Source organism: Rhincodon typus, chromosome 9 (genome assembly GCF_021869965.1).
Source record: "Rhincodon typus isolate 14 chromosome 9, sRhiTyp1.1, whole genome shotgun sequence".
Classification (NCBI taxonomy): Eukaryota; Metazoa; Chordata; class Chondrichthyes; order Orectolobiformes; family Rhincodontidae; genus Rhincodon; species Rhincodon typus.
The window spans coordinates 1,586,886-1,605,187 of NC_063340.1; the positions used below are offsets into that span (position 1 = coordinate 1,586,886).

An 18,302-nucleotide genomic window follows, 5' to 3' on the forward strand; every position below is an offset into this window, starting at 1 on the left:
GTTAGTGTGCAGGGATGAAGACATCAACCAGATTTAGGGAAAGACTTTGGAAATTTGAAGCAGAAAGGGACTTAGGAGTCCTAGTTCAGGATTCTTTTAAGGTTAACATGCTGGTTTAGTTGGCAGTCAGGAAGACAAACACAATGTTAGCATTCATTTCAAGGGGGCCAGAATACGGGAGCAGAGATGTACTGCTGAGGCTGTATAAGGCTCTGGTCAGACAGCATTTGGAATACTGAGAGCAGTTTTGGGCCCCATATCGAATGAAGAACCATGCTGGCATTTGAAAGGGTCCAGAGGAGGTTCACGAGAATGATCCCGCGGCTGAAGGGCTTGTATACAAGCAGCGGTTGAGGACTCGGAGTCTTTACTTGATGGTGTTTAGAAAGATGGAGGAGGGGAATCTGATTGAAACCTACAGAATATTGAGAGGCCTCGATGAAGTGAGCATAGAAATGTTTCCACTAGTAGAGGAGACACTAGGACCCAGGAGCCTCAGAATGAAGGGACAACCCTTTAGAACTGAGATGAGAAGGAATTTCTTCAGCCAGAAGGTGGCGAATCTGTGGCACTCATTACTGCAAAATGCTATTGAGGCCAAATCACTGAGTGTATTTAAGACAGAGATAGATAGATTATAGAGTCATAGAGATATATAGCATGGAAACAGATTCTTCAGTCCAACTCATCCATGCAGACCAGATATCCTAAATAAGTCTAGTCCCATTTGCCAGCATTTGGCCCACATCGCCCTAAATCCTTCCCATTCATATACCCATCCAGTTGCCTTTTAAATGTTCTAATTGTACCAACCTCCACCACTTTCTCTGGCAGCTCATTCTGCATGAAAAAGTTGCCCCTTAGGTACCCTTTTAAATTTTTTCCCACTCACACCTATGCCCTCTAGTTTTGGAATCCCCCACCCTGGGGAAAAGACCTTGTCTATTTACCCTATCCATGCCCCTCATGATTTTATAAACCTCTATAAGGTCACCCCTTAGCCTCCTTCACTCCAGGGAAAATAGCCCCAGCCTATTCAGCCTCTCCCTATAGCGCAAATGCTCCAAACCTGGCAACATCCTTGTAAATCCCAGGTTCTTGATTAATAAAGGAATCAAAGGTTATAGGGGCAAGGCAGAAGAACGTGGCTGAGAAACATATCAGCCATGATCGAATGGTGGAGCAGATCCAATGGGCCGAATGGCCTATTTCTGCTCCTACATCTATGGTCTAATCATCATTTCCTACAAAATTGCTTTATTTAGTTTTGATTTTGAAGATCTGCAAATCAAGCTGCCCATTATGCTTTCTTATGGAAGACTCTCCTTCAATGAATTGAATACACATCAATTAATGTAAAAGTTATATCTCCTACTAAAAGCTTGATCTAAAATACTACAAAACTAGAAATTCCATGATAGTATGATACTTCTGGGAATAAAGTGTACCTGTTTAATTATGTTCTTTGCAGCTGCAGTCATCTCTTCATGATAGATGTCCAGAAAGTCTAGCTTCCTTTGTCTTAGTAACCCAAATACCAAAGACATCAACCGTTCCTTTAAGAGAGAATAAATATATTGACACAGCAACATAACCTTTCCTTATTGTGAACAAACTGTTCTGCAAAGTTCTCAATCTAAACGCTATGCTCAGGCTAGTATATAAATTTACCCTAAATTTATTAGCAGCAAAGGTATTTAATGAAAAAAAATTATGTGAAAGGAAGTATAGTGAAATGCTCAATGTTTGCAATGTGACTGCATGAAAAGCCAGAATTTATACTTTGATGAAATTTGTAAAATCTCAAGTTGAAACTCATGTACAAAGAAAAGAAGTTTTGAAACCATTCTATTCTGGTCATTGCTGACCTGTCCATCCTCCCTCCGCTCCCGGCATCAGCGAACGTGCAATCAGGTGTAAAAGGACCCTGATACATGCTGCCTTATGGGATAATGCAAGTTTAAAAATCATGCAATTACAAAATTTCATTAGAAATAGCTTAATTAGTGGCTTATTAGATAAATTACTAGACACAACCTCCTCCAGCCATACACTGTCAGTTAATGGAGTGAAATTAAGGAAAGGATCAGCTGCACTGTAAACAGAACACTCACATTCCCTGTGTTTACTTCAACTACTCACAGGTTAGATAGACAGCAGGTTACATAACAAATAAAACCACCCACGTTCTATTGCTGACCATGTCTCTTAAACCGAACCTCAGGACAAACTCTATTTACTGCAACAACATTTTTCCTTATACTGCACATAGAATTATTTTTAATCTCTGGTATCTTATTTTCAAATCCTAAAAATTACTCACTTCGAAAATCGTAAATGCCTGCCCATGATGAACATATGTCTATAGCAGGATCATAAAGCTTTTCAACTATCCTCCTTCACATGAATGTTGATCATTAAATTATATCCTTGCTACTGTATCCACTTCTTGAAGTCAATGATTATAACAAAATACAATGACATTTTTGACTATTTTCCAACATTTCTACCATGTGTTTGTCAATGCAGCTCTAAATTACTATCTGTCGCAGCAATTCTATTAATCTCACAACATGCCTATTGAATTCCAACCCAGCAGGCTAAATCACTTAATATTGAAAAACCTCTGAAACATAACTGAAGACTTAAAATATGACCGAACACAGCATTCCATCTGATTGCAACAGAAAATGTTCAATTGCTAATGACAATGCAGAGAAATTCAGGTAGCTGAATCTGTGACATCAGGGGCTGAATGAGGGAAGACTGCGAAAACTGGTACTCGATGACCATCAAACCATTGTCGATCGTCAGGAAAACTCATCTGACTCACTAACTTCAGGGAAAGAAATTGGCCATCCTCACCTGGTCTGACCTACATGTAACTACAGACTCAAAGCAATATGGTTAACTCTCAAGTGCGCTCTGAAATGGCCTCACCAGCCACTCAGGTCAAGGGCAGCTAGGGACAGCAAATAAAATGCTGGCCAGCCACCATGCCCATGTCCCCCAAGTGAATACAAAAACAAAACGAGAGGTGATCTCATTGAAACATATAGGCTTCTTAACAGGGTAAATGTTGAGAGGATTTTTCCCCGCAAGGGAGAATCTAGGCATGGTCTCAGAATTCAGGGGCGCGAATTTAGAATGTGCAGGCTTTACTTCTCTTAGAGGGTTTGCATGCCTTTGGAACTCCTGACCACAGAACTGTGTGGGCAGAGTCCTTGTATATATTTATGGCTGAGATAGATAGTTTTTTGATTAATAAGGGAAATTGAGGATTATGGGGAAAACGCAGGAAAGTGGGTGTGAGGAATATAATATCAGCCATGATTCTATTGAATGGCAGAGCAGGTTTGAGAGGCCAAACAATCTACTCCTGTTCCTATTTCTTATGGTTTTATGTGTATTTATCTCCTGTTTTTTGTGAAATAAGCTCAGCATTCAGTGGCATCTATTCAAGCACCCATTTTTACATCAGCTGCCTAATACAGTGGCATGGTAGCAGAGTGGTTAGCACTGCTGCCTCACAGCACCAGGGACCCAAGTTCAATTGCAGCCTTGGGTCAATGTCTGTGTGGAGTTTGCACATTCTCCTTGTGTCTGTGTGGGTTTCCTCCGGGTGCTCTGGTTTCCTCCCACAGTTCAAAGATGTGCAGGTTAGGTGAATTGGTCATGCTAAATGGCCCATAGTGTCCAGGCATGTGTAGGCTAGGTGGATTAGCCATGGGGACAGGGTAGGGGACTCGGTCCAGGTGTGTAGGTCTTCAGAGAGTGGCTGCAATATTAATAATGCATCTCTCAGTGAATGCTGAATTTGCATATTCACAGATTGAAACTACAACACAGAATCTATACATTTAGTTGTAAAATCAAACATTTAGTGCCACACTATTGTAATAAAATGAGAATAAGTACTTTCACATACCTCTTCTAACAACTGATCATCTTCCAAAGGCCTATTTAAGTCACTATGAGCATATGTAGAAAAATCTGCTATCATCATCTTATCTATAAGTCTTTCCAACTCACACAGTTGTGAACCAAGGTGCCTGCAAAATGGAATTGTAGAAATAGAAATCTCTGAAACAAACATACCTCAAACACAAATAAATGCACTCAGGGATTATAAAGGAAACCTCCCTGCCTGCACTGTATAACATTTTTAGTAATAATTCAATAACATGTAACATATAACAGAAAACAATTTATTTTGTGATCAGTGTTTTAGAAAGGGTGTTTTGGCCATGTCCATTACAGTTACAATCTATTACTGGTGTAACAATATTTCTACTAAAAGGTGGTATTTAGCAGTATACAATGTGGATATACAGAGTATTCACATCAATAAACATGTACAGATTTAATACTCCCTCAGCATATGCGAGGTAACTTTCACTGCACCGATGGAAACAAATGACTACTGTGAAATTTCCATTATGAGGACCATTGGCAGAAATCAAGAAACTTTTGATAAATACAGGATTAAACAATTTATTAGAATTTCAGATTTCTGTTTTATTGGATGATCAACAAAATAATTATAAATGAAGCAGCCTCAATGACAACAAGCAAGGATCAATGCCTTTGAACTCTTTTCCTTAATTTTCAAATGTGGAACTGAAGGAAGGATATTAATATTTGATATTAATAATTGGCAACAATCTCTTGGAAATAAACACATCTGTAGATCTGCACAATTTAAAAATAACCTATATGAAGTAGGATGTAAACAGCTTTTGAAAGGAAAATGTATTAATATATGAAAGATAAGTAAGTATTAACAGATTGGGAGAGGCAAGGAGCCCTACTCGAAAGTTTTCAGAAACCTGCACAACACAAAAAGACAATTGGTCTCTTCCTGTGCCAAAACATCCTGAGTCAAGATTCACAATGCTGTGTCTTTCTTATTTATAAGCACCATTCATTCCAGATAAACTCTACAGGGTGAAGTGTTGGCCTAATGGTAATATCTCGAGGTGAGTAAAACAGAAGTTAATGCCCAATATGCAGGTTCAAATTCCGCAATGCAACTGGTGTAATGTAGATTCAATTAATGAAAGTGAAAACTGGTCTAAGTAATAGGGTCATAAAACATCTATTGTTTTCAATTCACAAAGGCCTGTAATGGAAGGATAGCTGTTCTTACCTGGTCTACATATGACTGTTACATAAAACAAAGAACTGTGGATGCTGGAAATCTGAAACAGAAACAAACTGTTGGAGAAACTCAGCAGGTCTGGCAGCATCTGTGGAGAGAAGGTTCTGATCAAGAGTTACTGGATACAAAACATTAACTTTGTTTTTCTCTCCACAGGTGTTGCCAGACCTGCTGAGTTTTTCCAGCACTTTCTGTTCTTGTTTGGTGTTGACTTTTAACTGCCCTCTGAAATGGCCCAACAAACCACTCAGTTCAAAGGCAATTAGGGTTGGACAACTAAAGTCAGCCAAGCCAGCAACACTTACAGTCCATAAAAAGAATCCGAGGAAATCCAAAAGGGAAAAACAATAAGAGATGATCGTCATCTTCTGCAGACAGCTGCTCAGAACTCCCCTGAAGATATTGTTTCAACTCTCAATACTCAACAAGTAACTGCACCATTTATTGTCATCTGTTGTATTCAGACACACAATCTAGGAAGCTGATTCCAGTTTCCAGATCTATGGTGAGTTAATCTGCAATTAGGTTGCTACAAACGTCCAAAGTGACCATCTGATAGAAAATAATGAAAACTGAAGTTACCCAGAGATCCTGAACTGATCATTTTTCTGTTACAAAAGTACATAGATGTACGAAAATAATCCGGTTCTTCTGTAATACTTCCAGTCAAAACAATCTGCCTCCAGTTTTTAAAATCATGTTTTATAAGGGGACTTCTCCAGCCTGGCTGAATTTTTCTGGGGAAGAGGTCTCAAACTTGAACTGTTTATCAGCCTCTCTCATTGAAATGCTAATAGCCTTGCTTTGCATTCTCAACATTTTCCTTCTTTAAATCAGAATTTCTGTTTGCAGATTTTCACTTCCAAACATCAGAAGATCCAAATACACAGGAAATATCTGCAAGAGAGTTAATGAAAAGTGAACTGCGTACCATTGCTTACCTGAAACTATGAATCCCCTGAAGCTCCTGTTGTAGCACCTCCTGTGTTGTTGCAATTAGGTCCAGTGCCCCAACAAATTCCGAGGTTGACAGTAATAATTGTACTGTAGGCTGCGTTTGGTGAACAGTGGCCATTAGCTTTAGTTTATTGTACATTTTTACACAGTTATTTCTAGTCACAGCAAGTCTCAAAATTTGCAAAGATCCTTCGCACATTACTTTGTCAATCTGGGCAATTTTATCACGAAGCATTTTTACGGCTTGAGAGGTTTTGGTGAGGTAGTCCTGTAGTTCATGTTGAGAAGTCATGGCGTGAAAAAAGGCATCAGAACGGAGAGAAATCTGGTGAGCTATGTTCACTTCCACAACATCCAAATAATGTGTTAGCTGCAAAATAAAATCCAATAGGAACTTAAATCGCAGAATTTTACAACGTGGATGTGGCCATTAGGTTAGTCACAATTGTGTTCAACAACTCTGTGCATTACCACACTCTGCTACAAATGTTTATTTTTGAACTATCTATCCAGTTTATAGATCCTCCTTTGGTTTCTGATTCTATCTAGAACTGTCAATGGTTCTCCTTCCTCATTATCACCCTCCATTTTTGTCATTTTGGTCCACCTCAAACCTGTTCAGGAGTACAGATTTCACACCTGCTAAGCAGACCAGGTAGTATACAGTTTTCTATGCACAAATACATGGAAATAACTGTGGGATGCCCATTGAAAGATTTACAAATATACAATCTTTAAATACCTGTGCTAATGGATAACCAAAGAGGTTAAAAAAAAAGTATCTCCCAGATACTGGGCATCTTCCACTACACATCGTAGGCAAGATGACAAGTTATGCTGAAAAAGGGCATCCTCCAACTTTAAGCCAAAGTCCTTATTTCAAAGATCCATATAAACCGACATTTTCGTCGCTACCATCAGTTCTGAGGAAGAGTCACCCGACTCGAAATGTTAACTCATCTCTCTTCACAAATGCTTTCAGAGCTGCTGAGCTTTTCCAGCAACTTTTGTTTTAGTCCCTTATTTCAAAGAGGTGGGTCAGCACGATCTGAGAAAGCATAGAGCCAAACAAACCAGTAAACCTGAGCCAGAGTTTCTTGAATTTCTAGAGTGTATATTGATCTCGAGAGAAGTACCATGAATTGGTCTTGCACCACAGCTCATCAAATTACAAGCATCACAGGCAACAGAAATAAGTGCAAAGTCATTTCTGAATACCTACTAAATCCACTGGACGGACTTGTTGAATGCAACAGCACAATGGCTTATAAAAATAATCAAATAATTCCTCAAATATCTAATAGAATATACATTTTGGGAGGGCTGAATCCTTAATGACAGGCAAAGACAACCACTAATCACTTGCCTGCACTCTGAGTTTAAATTATGCAATTGAAGTTCACTAAACTTATCACAAAAATTGAAGTAGATGACATCATTTAAACCACCTCTACATAAAAGCAGCATACTCATTCCAGTATAATGAAAACAGAACACTGAAAATACTCAGCTGTACAGACAGAATCTGTGGAGACAGAAACAGAGATGATGTTTCAAGTCTGTGACTATTTCATTTGAATGATTGGGCAAGGTGGAATCACTCTTGATTCCCACTGATGCAAATTTCCGCATCTGAAGTAAAACAGAGCAATAGGACAGGAGAACCTCTCAGATACCTTTTCTTGCAATAATCTTGATGATGCTCCATCTCGAGCCCCCTTTCCACTGGCTCCATGTTGGCCACTGAAATGTGACCAGGGCAAAACAGTAGAAAACGTTAATGGATCTTCCAGAGCAAAGTCAGACTTCAAAAATATCTGTAAAGTGAGATGTAAAAGAAATAAATAAATTATTCTCAAAATATTTTAGCCCAATAGTTCAGATTCTGTTTAAATATCAAATAAGACAGCTGGGAGGAGTCCTAAGCCAAAAGTGAAATAACTATCAGGTGACAAATACAATTTATCTTTTTGAATTTAAAAATACCTTTTTCCCCCTCTCCAGACAGCAAAATGCAGCCATATAACTTGCTTCTTAACAAAGCCCTCTCAATGTTGACTATTTGGTGAGTAGTTGCTCTATCAAATCACTGGCAAACAGTCATTTGGCAATACAGAATTTCAGTTTTAGCTGAAAAAAAAGTTATTTGTCAAAGCTTTTCATTTTCCAATCCTCAATCTTGCATTAGCAAGAAATTCTATAATGTACAGAAGACAACATTCATGCCATACAAGAGAACAGTGGTGATTAGTTTCTAAGTGGCACGGTGGCTCACTGGTTAGCACTGCTGTCTCTCAGTGCCAGGGACCCAGGTTCGATTCCACCTTTGGGCAACTGTCTGTGTGGAGTTTGCATATCCTTCCCATGGGTTTCCTCTGGGTGCTCCAACTTTCTCCTACAGTCCAGAGATGTGCAGGCTACATGGATTGGCCATGCGAAATGCAGAATTACAGAGATAGGGTAGGGGCGTGGTCTGGGTGGGATGCTCTTTGGGGGGGGGTTGGTGTGGACTTGATGGGCCAAAAGAATTCCTGCAGCGCAAAAGCAGGCCAATGATATCTATGAAGTGGACTCTGGTTGCCATGGAGAATGCACCAGTTAGATGATGACTGACAGCAACGTTCCCTCTAGGCGATAGTAAGAACTGCAGATGCTGGAGTCAGAGATAACACAGTGTGGAGCTGGAGGAACACAGAAGGCCAGGCAGCATCAGAGGAGTAGGAAAGTTGACGTTTTGGGTCAGGACGCTTCTTCAGAAAATTTTTTGACCCAAAACAGCAACCTTCCTGCCCTTCTGATGCTGCCTGGACTGTGTGTTCCTCCAGCTCCACACTGTGCATGCCCTCTAAGGTGCGCATATGCACAGCTGCTCCAAGGCTCTATTCATGGTGAACGGTATGCCAATCGTGGCATTGACTTTGGTTCTGGAACTTGCTGCTAGACAGAAGCCTCAGAGGCCCATGTAGCCAGAAAGAAAATTAAAAGGAACACTGATTGACAGTTAACTGCCAATATTTGATTAAAATTCTAAAACAGGCAGATTGACTCTAATTAGTTAAGACTTTGCCCTATGAAATGAGCCACAGAATGGTTGACATCTACTTTGTTGAGTTCAAACAGGTGCAGCGTGTCTACATGTTCTTTCCATCTGCAAAGAAATGTAGCTTCCAGTACAGATAATAGCATCACACTACAAATCCAACCATCCAGTCAGCATACTCAAGTAAAGTGCTAGTAATCAATTCACACTTGATTCAATGGCAGAGGAGGCATTAAGGTGACATGATTGTACTTATGAAATGTATTGGTCACATTCGCTTGCACATATTAATGAAACAAAAAAAGGAGAACCTGGATATTGTGTGTTACCTTAGGTACTTGATCCAAATCTGTTCTTGATCTGTCTGCAATGACATGAATCAATTCAATTAAAATCAAAGTATATTATGCAGCTGAATAATCACAAAAATAAAAATACTAATTGCATTGGAAACAATATTCAAATAATTCAGATATTTAGTATGTGTTCTCACGACATCCAATAGTGTGACATTCATTTGCTGGTAATACGAATTCACACCAAAGGTAAAACAATGAGATTCCCTCCACAATAACAAAACATATACTTGGGGTTAACACAAGTGCCCGGAGTAATACTGCAGTGTTATATAGCAAGAATCTGTCATCACTCATCAGTTTCCTTCTGGGAGAGGTCAATAAACAAGACTGTGATTAATACATCCATTTGAGAAATAAGGAAGTGAAAACTCTTTATTTAGTGTTTAAATGCGCAACTTGCTACCATGGAAATTAGTTTAGCAATACCGTAGGTCATTTCAAGAGGAAACTAGATGAGTACATGAGAGAAAAGGAGAGGAAAGATGGGCTGAAAAGCTGAGAAGTGGATGGAAAGAGAGGAGATTCATATGGAGTACAAACACCAGCACAGGTTCTTGGGCCAAATGGCCTGTTTCTGTGCTGTAGATTCAATACAATTCAGTGTAATTTGAACAACCAATCATCTAATGACAGAACAAAATTTCTGCTGCAGTGATTATTGTACAAGAAGATGCTACTTCTGTTAAATACAAATACAAACTTTAAAAGATGTATCAGTTTTTCACAAGCACCTCATACATTCAATAATCACATCAAAAAGGTGGGAAATAGCACGATGCTAGAACCAACAACGTTGAAATCGATGTTCATGGATAATGATCAAGGTTTTCTTTAATCAGCATAAACAACTGCCCTTTTTAAACATGGGTCATCCCAAGGTGAGGGGACAGGGCTTTACAGACCACTATTGCAGAAGTTTAAACTAGTTAAACGCAGAAGCAGATCAAGGTAAAGGGAACAGTAGAGTGAAGTCAAAATAATGGAAAACTTATCTAATATCCAGATCTTAAGGGACCAACAACTCAAGAGAACAAGAAATAACATGAAAGCAGTATTAAATGAAGTTAAACTTCAAGCACACAGAAGGAAGAACATGTCTAAGCAGTTAAAGCAAAACATAGAAAAAACTGGAAAACAAGAAAGTACTTTAAAAAGTACTTGGATGAGTACTTGAAATGTCACAACATTTGAGGCTATAGGCCTAGGACTGGAAAGTGGAACTTGTATAGATTTAGAGTAGCTTTTGTCGGAGCAGACTCAATGGGCTAGAAGACCTCTTCTACACCGTATGATTCTGTGATTCTGTAAAGATAAGTCAGATGGGGTCGGACTTATTGTTTAATGCATAATGTTTATAAAGGAGTTATCAGGTTTAGTAGAAGAAATACTATAATTGGAAGGGGTTGGAAATTAAACATTGATTCACAACAACTAAACAGATCAAATAGTAACTGGGACAGCATGAAAATCATACAGAAAAATATGAAAATGGCACACCAGTTGAAAGGACTTGATCCGCACTGTTGTTCCATTAAAACCTGGCTAGTCCCATAAGGTGTAGCACAGGCAGTTGTCCAAGAATTAAAGATTAGCCTGTGTCAGAAATGAACACTTCCTCAGATTACGATTGAACCTGCTGTACTCAAAAATTGATTATTTCAAATAATTTGAACACAATCAGCACACTATGGGGACACTCCACATTATTTCTAACAATAGTAAAGGCATAAAATATTCAACTATGTCTCACTTTTCTGCAGCTGAATTCTTGCTTGCAGAATCAGCAAGTTCATAGCCATGAAAAGCAAATGTACTGATATTTTCAACTATTTGACAAAGGACTTTATTAGACAAGTTCTTACCGTGGTTGTGTACAACAGGTACAAGTGTTTGGTTTAGTCCATCCTTCAGTGGGCAGATTTTCTTGCACTTCTCATGAATCTTTTGTCGCTAGAAATAAGAACCACATTAAATGAGATTAAACAGTTCCACAAAATAATGCTCAAAACTTAAATTCTTGAAAAGGTAAATATTGCAGACAGTATTGTGAACATTAAGTTTTGTTTTTGGTTCCAGACTTGAATTGTTTGAGAGAATCACGGAATTTAATTCTGTCACACGAGCTGTTTTCATTAATATTCTGCAAGCTTTTTTTCAAAAACATTGCTTTTTCGAAAGAATTATTCAAGAGGGTGTGTGTCTACAATATCTAATGAATAATTGCTTGGTAGCACAAATTTCAGTATTGCTGAAAAACGATATTTTGTTTAACCTTTTTTGAATCATAGAAATCCTAAAGGGTCGAAAGAGGCCATTCAGCATGCTGAGTCTGCACCAGTCCTCTGAATAGCTACCCACCCAGACCCAAACCCCACCCCAGTCTATCCTCATTACTACACATTTACCATGACTAATCCACTTAGACTGCACATCCCTGGACACTATGAGGCAAGTTAGCATGGCCAATCCACCCTAACCTGCACATCTTCGGACTGTGGGAGGAAACCTGGCAGAAACCCATGCAGATATGGGAAAATGCGCAAACCTTACACAGACAGTCACTGAGGGTGGAATCAAACCCCAGGGTCCCTAGTACTGTGAGGCAGCAGTGCTAACCACCGAGCCATTGTGCCACCCTTTTGGTTTGACATCAACCTGTTTGGACATTTTCAGAGAAACACAAAGATTTATAGCACAAAAAGTGCCCTTCAGCTCACTGCATCCATGCTGGTCAAAAACAACCACCTAACTATTCTAATCGATTTTCCGATACTTGGGCTGTAGCCTTGTATGCCTTGGCATTGCAAGTGCTCATCTAAGTACTTCTTCAATGTTATGAGGGTTTCTGCCTTGACCACCCTTACAGGCAGTGAGTCCCTGATTCTCATCACCCTCCGGGTGAAAAAGCACTTCCTCACATATCCTCTAAACCTCCTACCTCTTGCCTTAAATCCATGCCCCCCGGTCTTTAATACTTCCACCAAGGGGGAAAAGTTTACTCCTGTCTATCCTATGATGCCCCTAATTTTATACATCTCAATCATTTCCCTCCTCAGTCTCCTCTGCCCCGAGGAAAACAATCCTAGTCTGTCCAATCTCTCTTCATAAATGAAATTCTCCAGCTCAGGCAACATTCTGGTAAATCTTCTCCACACCATCTCCATTGCAGTCACATCCCTCCTATAATGTGGATTCCAGAACTGCACACAATACTCTATATTTGACCTAACCAATGTTTTATATAGCTCCAGCATGACCTCCCTACTCATAAATTCTACACCTCAACTAATAAAGGCCGGTATCCCATATGCCTTCTTAACTACTTTATTCATGTCTTGATACCTTAAGAGACTGGTATACATACACACAAGGTCCCTCTGATCCTCAGAGCTACCCAGGGTTCTACCATTCATCATGAATCCCCTTGCCTTGCTTGTCGTGCACAAGTGCATTACCCCACACTTACCTGGATTGAATTCCATTTGCCACTGATCAGACCACCTGACCAGCCTGCATATATCTTCTTGTAGTCTACAGCTATTCTTCTCACTATTTAATCATCCCACTAATTTTTGTATCATCTGCAATCTTACTGATCAACCCTCCCACGTTCAGGTCTAAATCCTTGATTTAAAGCATAAATAGCAAGGGCTCCAACTGGACACAGACTTCCACACAGAAAAATACCCCTCAACCATCACCCTCGGCTTCCTGCTACTCAGCCAATTATGGATCCAATTTGTCTCATTTCCCTGGATCAAATGGGCTCTTATTTTCACTATCTATCTTCCAGGAGGGGCCTTATCTAAAGGGTTGCTGAAGTCCAAGTAGACTACACCAAAAGCGCTGCCTTCATCTACACAACTGGTTTAGCCCTTAAAAATTCAAACAATCTGACATAACCTCCCCTTAACAAAACCATGTTGACTGTTCTTGATTAATCCCCGCCTCTCCAAAAGCAGATTAATTCTGTCCCTCAGAAGTGATTCCAACAGTTAACCCAGTGCTGAGGTTAGACTAACACACCTGTGTGGCAGGTGGGACTTGAAGCTGGGGTACCTTCTGGACCACGAGAACCTTTTGTCTTGCATTCATCAGCGCAACATGCAAACAAAAACACTGTGAAGATGAACCGACATTTCACACTATATTATAGCACAGTGCTGACTGGCTGGCAAGGGGATTCTGATAACAGAGGCGTTGCATGGAAAATGCAGCAGTTAGATGATTACTTACAATTAGCTGCCATGCTTTGTTTAAAACCAGACAGCTTGACTCTGTTTGAGAAAAGAACCACTGAATAGCTGTCACCTCCAGTGCTGAGGGGCAACATGGCATAAAGTACATTTTCTTTCAGTCTACACAGAAGATGCGACTTTCTATCTACTGCACAGGCCTCAGAGGTCCATGCGTGGCAGAACTTCTGGAACAGAAGCTAATACCACAATACGCATGCCAATGTCAATCAGCATGCGCAGAAACTTGAAGCACGCAGCTTAAGAAGGAATGCTGGCTGTGTATTAACGTATGCAGCTTCTGGTACATGCAATTGTGCCATACTGTCAGCCCCACTGATAATCTTAAATTGGCTGTCAGCGTTATTCTTAGCACACCCTACATTATTCTGCAAATTTTGTCCAATTGCACAGTCATACCTAATGCTTGATAGTGTCTTTGTAAGCACGGGCTAGTTGGGTACGAGTCAGTACCCAGCCTGTTGCGAATAGGTAAAGGGATATGCCGTTTGATACAATCTGCCAGTTTTTGAGAACATGTGGCTTACATGACATTGAAATTAGTTTGTGTGATAGGCAAATGCCTTCTTGGCTTGATGGTTACATCCTGTCAACAGCAAACTGGTATATACTCCATGGCAATGCCTCAACCAATCAAAATCAATCTTGCCAATCTTGCACTCTCCTCTCATACAGTGCAAAAATGTTTTCTCTGTACATTGATATTTCTTGTGAATTTCCCTGATGAATGCAAAACACATAACTTCAATAAAATGTATCTTTTTCAGCAGTACTCAAGCTGCAAGTGCTGCAAAAAGCTGAAATAAGATTCTGTCTTCTACCAATCCTTACCAAAGTCATATCTTTTAGATAGGGTGCAAAGTGTTCCTTGGTGATTGGTGGGAGGTAGAAGGAAGGCATAACTTCGGTCTCCACAAAATCCAGTCCCCATGTTTTTGTGAAGAAATCAGATTCCCTTTTGGACAGTCTTGGATCATTCAGTGCTGCTGGAAGGTTCACTTTGGAATGATACACAGTCCACCGATGCTGATCTGCCACCACTGATGGGCTGTCACATAAACTGCTAGAATCACCTGAAAAGACAGAATATATTACTGACATTATAGCAAATTAAGAACTTGGATAATATTATAGAAATCCATTGTCAGAGATTGAAGCCATTATTGCACTCTAACAAGAAAATTGCATGCTTCAAAGCACTTTTTCTCCCTGCATGATAGCATTTGCTAGTTAGGCAGACAGTCTGGCTTATGGCCAGATAGTAAGAAACACTAAAATGGACAGGAAAACTAGAGAGGAATGAATTCACATTATTTATCGGAAATTACTGATTTTTATTAGTGACAGATTCTTACAAATTTGGAAACTAATGAGCAATAATTCATAAACTATGCATATTGTTATTAAACTAAAAGTGTCTTAGAACAATCAAAATATTTGCATTTGTGCAGAAAATGTTAACATCAGGCACCAATGGATTGAAAATTGCTTCAAATTTAATTGAAGTAGGGAATGCTATCATTTCAGACCCAGCAAGTCAATCACACATCTAAGAGTGCTATTAAAAAAAGGAGTTCTTCATCTAAATTCTCTGAATCCTCAAGGTTTCTGTCTTGCAGAATTTCAGGAACACTGTTTTTCCTCCATATAAGTTCACATAAACTACACAGAGTAAGCTTACTAAATATTCATGACAGAACTGAATTTTTAAGTGTGTACATACACACCATAGGAAGTGATTTGCTGATTTAGCTCATTGTGCCTATGCTGATTCAAACCAACAACACAGCCTGGTAGCTTCATCCTGATCCTTTGCCAGCTGTCTGAAAGAGATTTCCTCTTATTCTAATTCCCCTACCCGATCCTCATGTCCTTTTACAAACCTCTGTGAAAAATACAGGTTTATGTTGGAGTACCCCAAATTTTCCACATGATTCAAAGTGTGCTTTCAGGACATAGCAGACACTACAGAAAGCAAAGGGAATCATAAGATTTTTTAAAAATTAAATGATAGGATGTGGATGTTGCCAGAAGGGCCAGCTTTTGTTAACAATCCCTAATTGCCCTAGGGGTGGTGGTGATGGTAGTCTGCCTTCTTGAACTACTGCAGTCTTGGGGTTACCTGTTGGTTCCTTGGGACAGACATCTGGTAATGATCGAACAGCTTTGAAAGATTTTTTAGAAGGATCCATTTCCTTTTTGAACTTTCCATCACTGCTGCTTGGTTGGAGCACTGGTGGAGAACGATGGCTTGAAGCCATTGCACTAGGGCATTGCAAGAAGGTGCCTAGCTGTACAGACAGAAAAGAAAAATAACTTAATTAAAAATAACAAACTTATCTTGAATTTACAGTTTCTCTTGATAGCAAGTCTCCTGATAAACACAGAAGATAGGAGCAGGAGTAGGCCATTTGACTCAAGCCTCCTCCACTATTCATTATGATCATGGCTGATCATTGAGCTCAACACCATAATCCTGCCCTCCACCCCATTTTGCTCGATCACCTTAGCCACAAGTGCTATATCTGCCTCCTTCTCAGGTGGACTCAACCATTTTCTACGGTAGTAAATTTCACTGGCTCACCACACTCTGGGTGAAGACATCCAAAGTAAAACTTCGCTGAGTGTGAGAGTCTCGTTTTTTCCTTTAATTTTCATCAAATGACATGAAATAGTATTTATTTTGATCATGTTTAAACAAAGGAAGTCAGCGAAGCACAATTGAAAAGGCCCTTACATTCCCTACATGAAGCTGACAGCAGTTTCAATCATATTGCAAACTTCAGGGCACAAACGTACTCGTACTTCAAAAACGTGAATCATGTTTTCAAAATATTGATAGGTTTCAATGATATTGCTCATCACACCAGCTGTACAAATGGGCAGTTTTAACTGAGGTGTTCATTGACCTCAAGTCTAGAAATAATTGAATACAGACATTTTAAATGGAGGAACGTACCATGATTTCTGAAATAAGAATGATCTCCCTGTATGATATTTGGATTGAATCACAGAAAATTTACAACATTTCCAGCACATAGGAAGGCATTTGCAGGGCAGATGATAAAACCAACCAACGACAAGACTGAATTAGCAAATCCAACCAAGTCTAGAAGTGCATCTGAAGTTTTTTTGTTGCACACTTCTTTAAAACTAAATATGTAACCACAATCAGATCATGATTCTTTTACAATAAAGATTGATCGGATATTCCTCTGCATCCATCACATGACATACAAACAAGGAGAAAGAGTAAGTCATTCAGCCCCAAGTCTGCTCCACCATTTGATAAAATCATAGCTAATCTGAATGTAAGAACCTGGTCAGAAATCACACAACACCAGGTTATAGTCCAACAAAATTTATTTGGAAATACAAGCTTTCAGAGTCTTACTCCTTCTTCAGGTGTTAATGTAACCTGAAATCTGAATTCCCATCTAGTCCTGGCACTTTTTACACCCTTGCTTCACAAGAAACCATCTACCTTCGCCTTAGTAATATTCAATGCTTTCTTTCTACCAGCTTTTTGGGAAAAGAGTTCCAAAAACATATGATACTTAAGGGGAAAAAAAGCTTCTAATCTCTGTCTTAAATGGATTATGGGTTTGAAGTGCTCAGCATCTCTTTAAAAGAAGCTGCCTTGTTTGGTTTAGCAAAAGCAGAAACTCAATCAAACTCAATGTAGTATTGACATAAAAGGATAATAGGAAACAAACACTAGTTTTGGGTTTCAGACAGTTTAGATATACTCTACAATTAGGCAACCTAAACTATAATTGTAGCCTCATTTTATTGCTAGATCTATACTCCTTCACAGCAGCCAACAGGAAAAGTGCCAATAGATATTTAATGAGAATTTGGAACATACAAAATCATAAATTGACCAAAATGCAAATCATTTCTTTTTAACATCCACTAGCTTTTATTTTGTATTTTATTTGTATAAATATATTCATAAAATTAACAGAAAGAATTTAAGATAGTAGGAACTGCAGATGCTGGAGAATCTGAGATAACACATTGTTATCTCAGAAAGAATTTAGATTCACTTTATTACATAGCATCTGCCGCAAACCAATAAGCTATTTGACGCAAATAGTGTTTATGCTCCATATTAGTCTCCCAACACTATTTCATCCTTACATTCCTACTCCTGGCATTTGTTTATCTAACAGCTTCTTAACTACCTTATCAATTCTAACTACCTAAATTACTTTCTGTGGAAGTGAATTGCACATTTTCACCACTGTCTGGGTAAAGAAGTTTCTCCTGAATTTATTATTGGACTTATTAGTGGCTCTCCTATATTTTTGAGCTCTGGTTTTGACCTTGCCTGCAAGCGGAGACTTTTTAAAAAAAACCCTTCATAATCGGAAATATTTTGATCAGGTCACCTTCCAGCCTTCTCTATTCTACAGAACAGAGCTCCAAACCTGCTCGGTATCATGTGATCAATATGACCTCTCAGTTCAGGCATCATCATTTTGCATCTCGCCCAAAACTTTTTCATAAGATCCAAAAACAATTAA

At 39.1% G+C, this 18,302-nt stretch overlaps 1 protein-coding gene across 2 annotated transcripts in view; it reads right to left on the reverse strand.

The window, feature by feature from the left end:
* The window catches only part of vps54 (VPS54 subunit of GARP complex), a 64,579-nt gene that overhangs the window by 41,930 nt on the left and 4,347 nt on the right, over positions 1 to 18,302 (reverse strand). For both annotated transcript variants that reach the window (XM_048601086.1, XM_048601085.1), the window contains exons 2-9: positions 15,896 to 16,064; positions 14,605 to 14,846; positions 11,380 to 11,467; positions 9,488 to 9,522; positions 7,795 to 7,935; positions 6,103 to 6,488; positions 3,929 to 4,052; positions 1,449 to 1,556 (exon numbers count right to left, since the gene is read on the reverse strand). In XM_048601086.1, coding sequence (XP_048457043.1) covers positions 1,449 to 1,556; positions 3,929 to 4,052; positions 6,103 to 6,488; positions 7,795 to 7,935; positions 9,488 to 9,522; positions 11,380 to 11,467; positions 14,605 to 14,846; positions 15,896 to 16,034 — 1,263 coding nt within the window. In that variant the 5' untranslated portion in view covers positions 16,035 to 16,064. The remainder of the gene's footprint in view (positions 1 to 1,448; positions 1,557 to 3,928; positions 4,053 to 6,102; positions 6,489 to 7,794; positions 7,936 to 9,487; positions 9,523 to 11,379; positions 11,468 to 14,604; positions 14,847 to 15,895; positions 16,065 to 18,302) is intronic.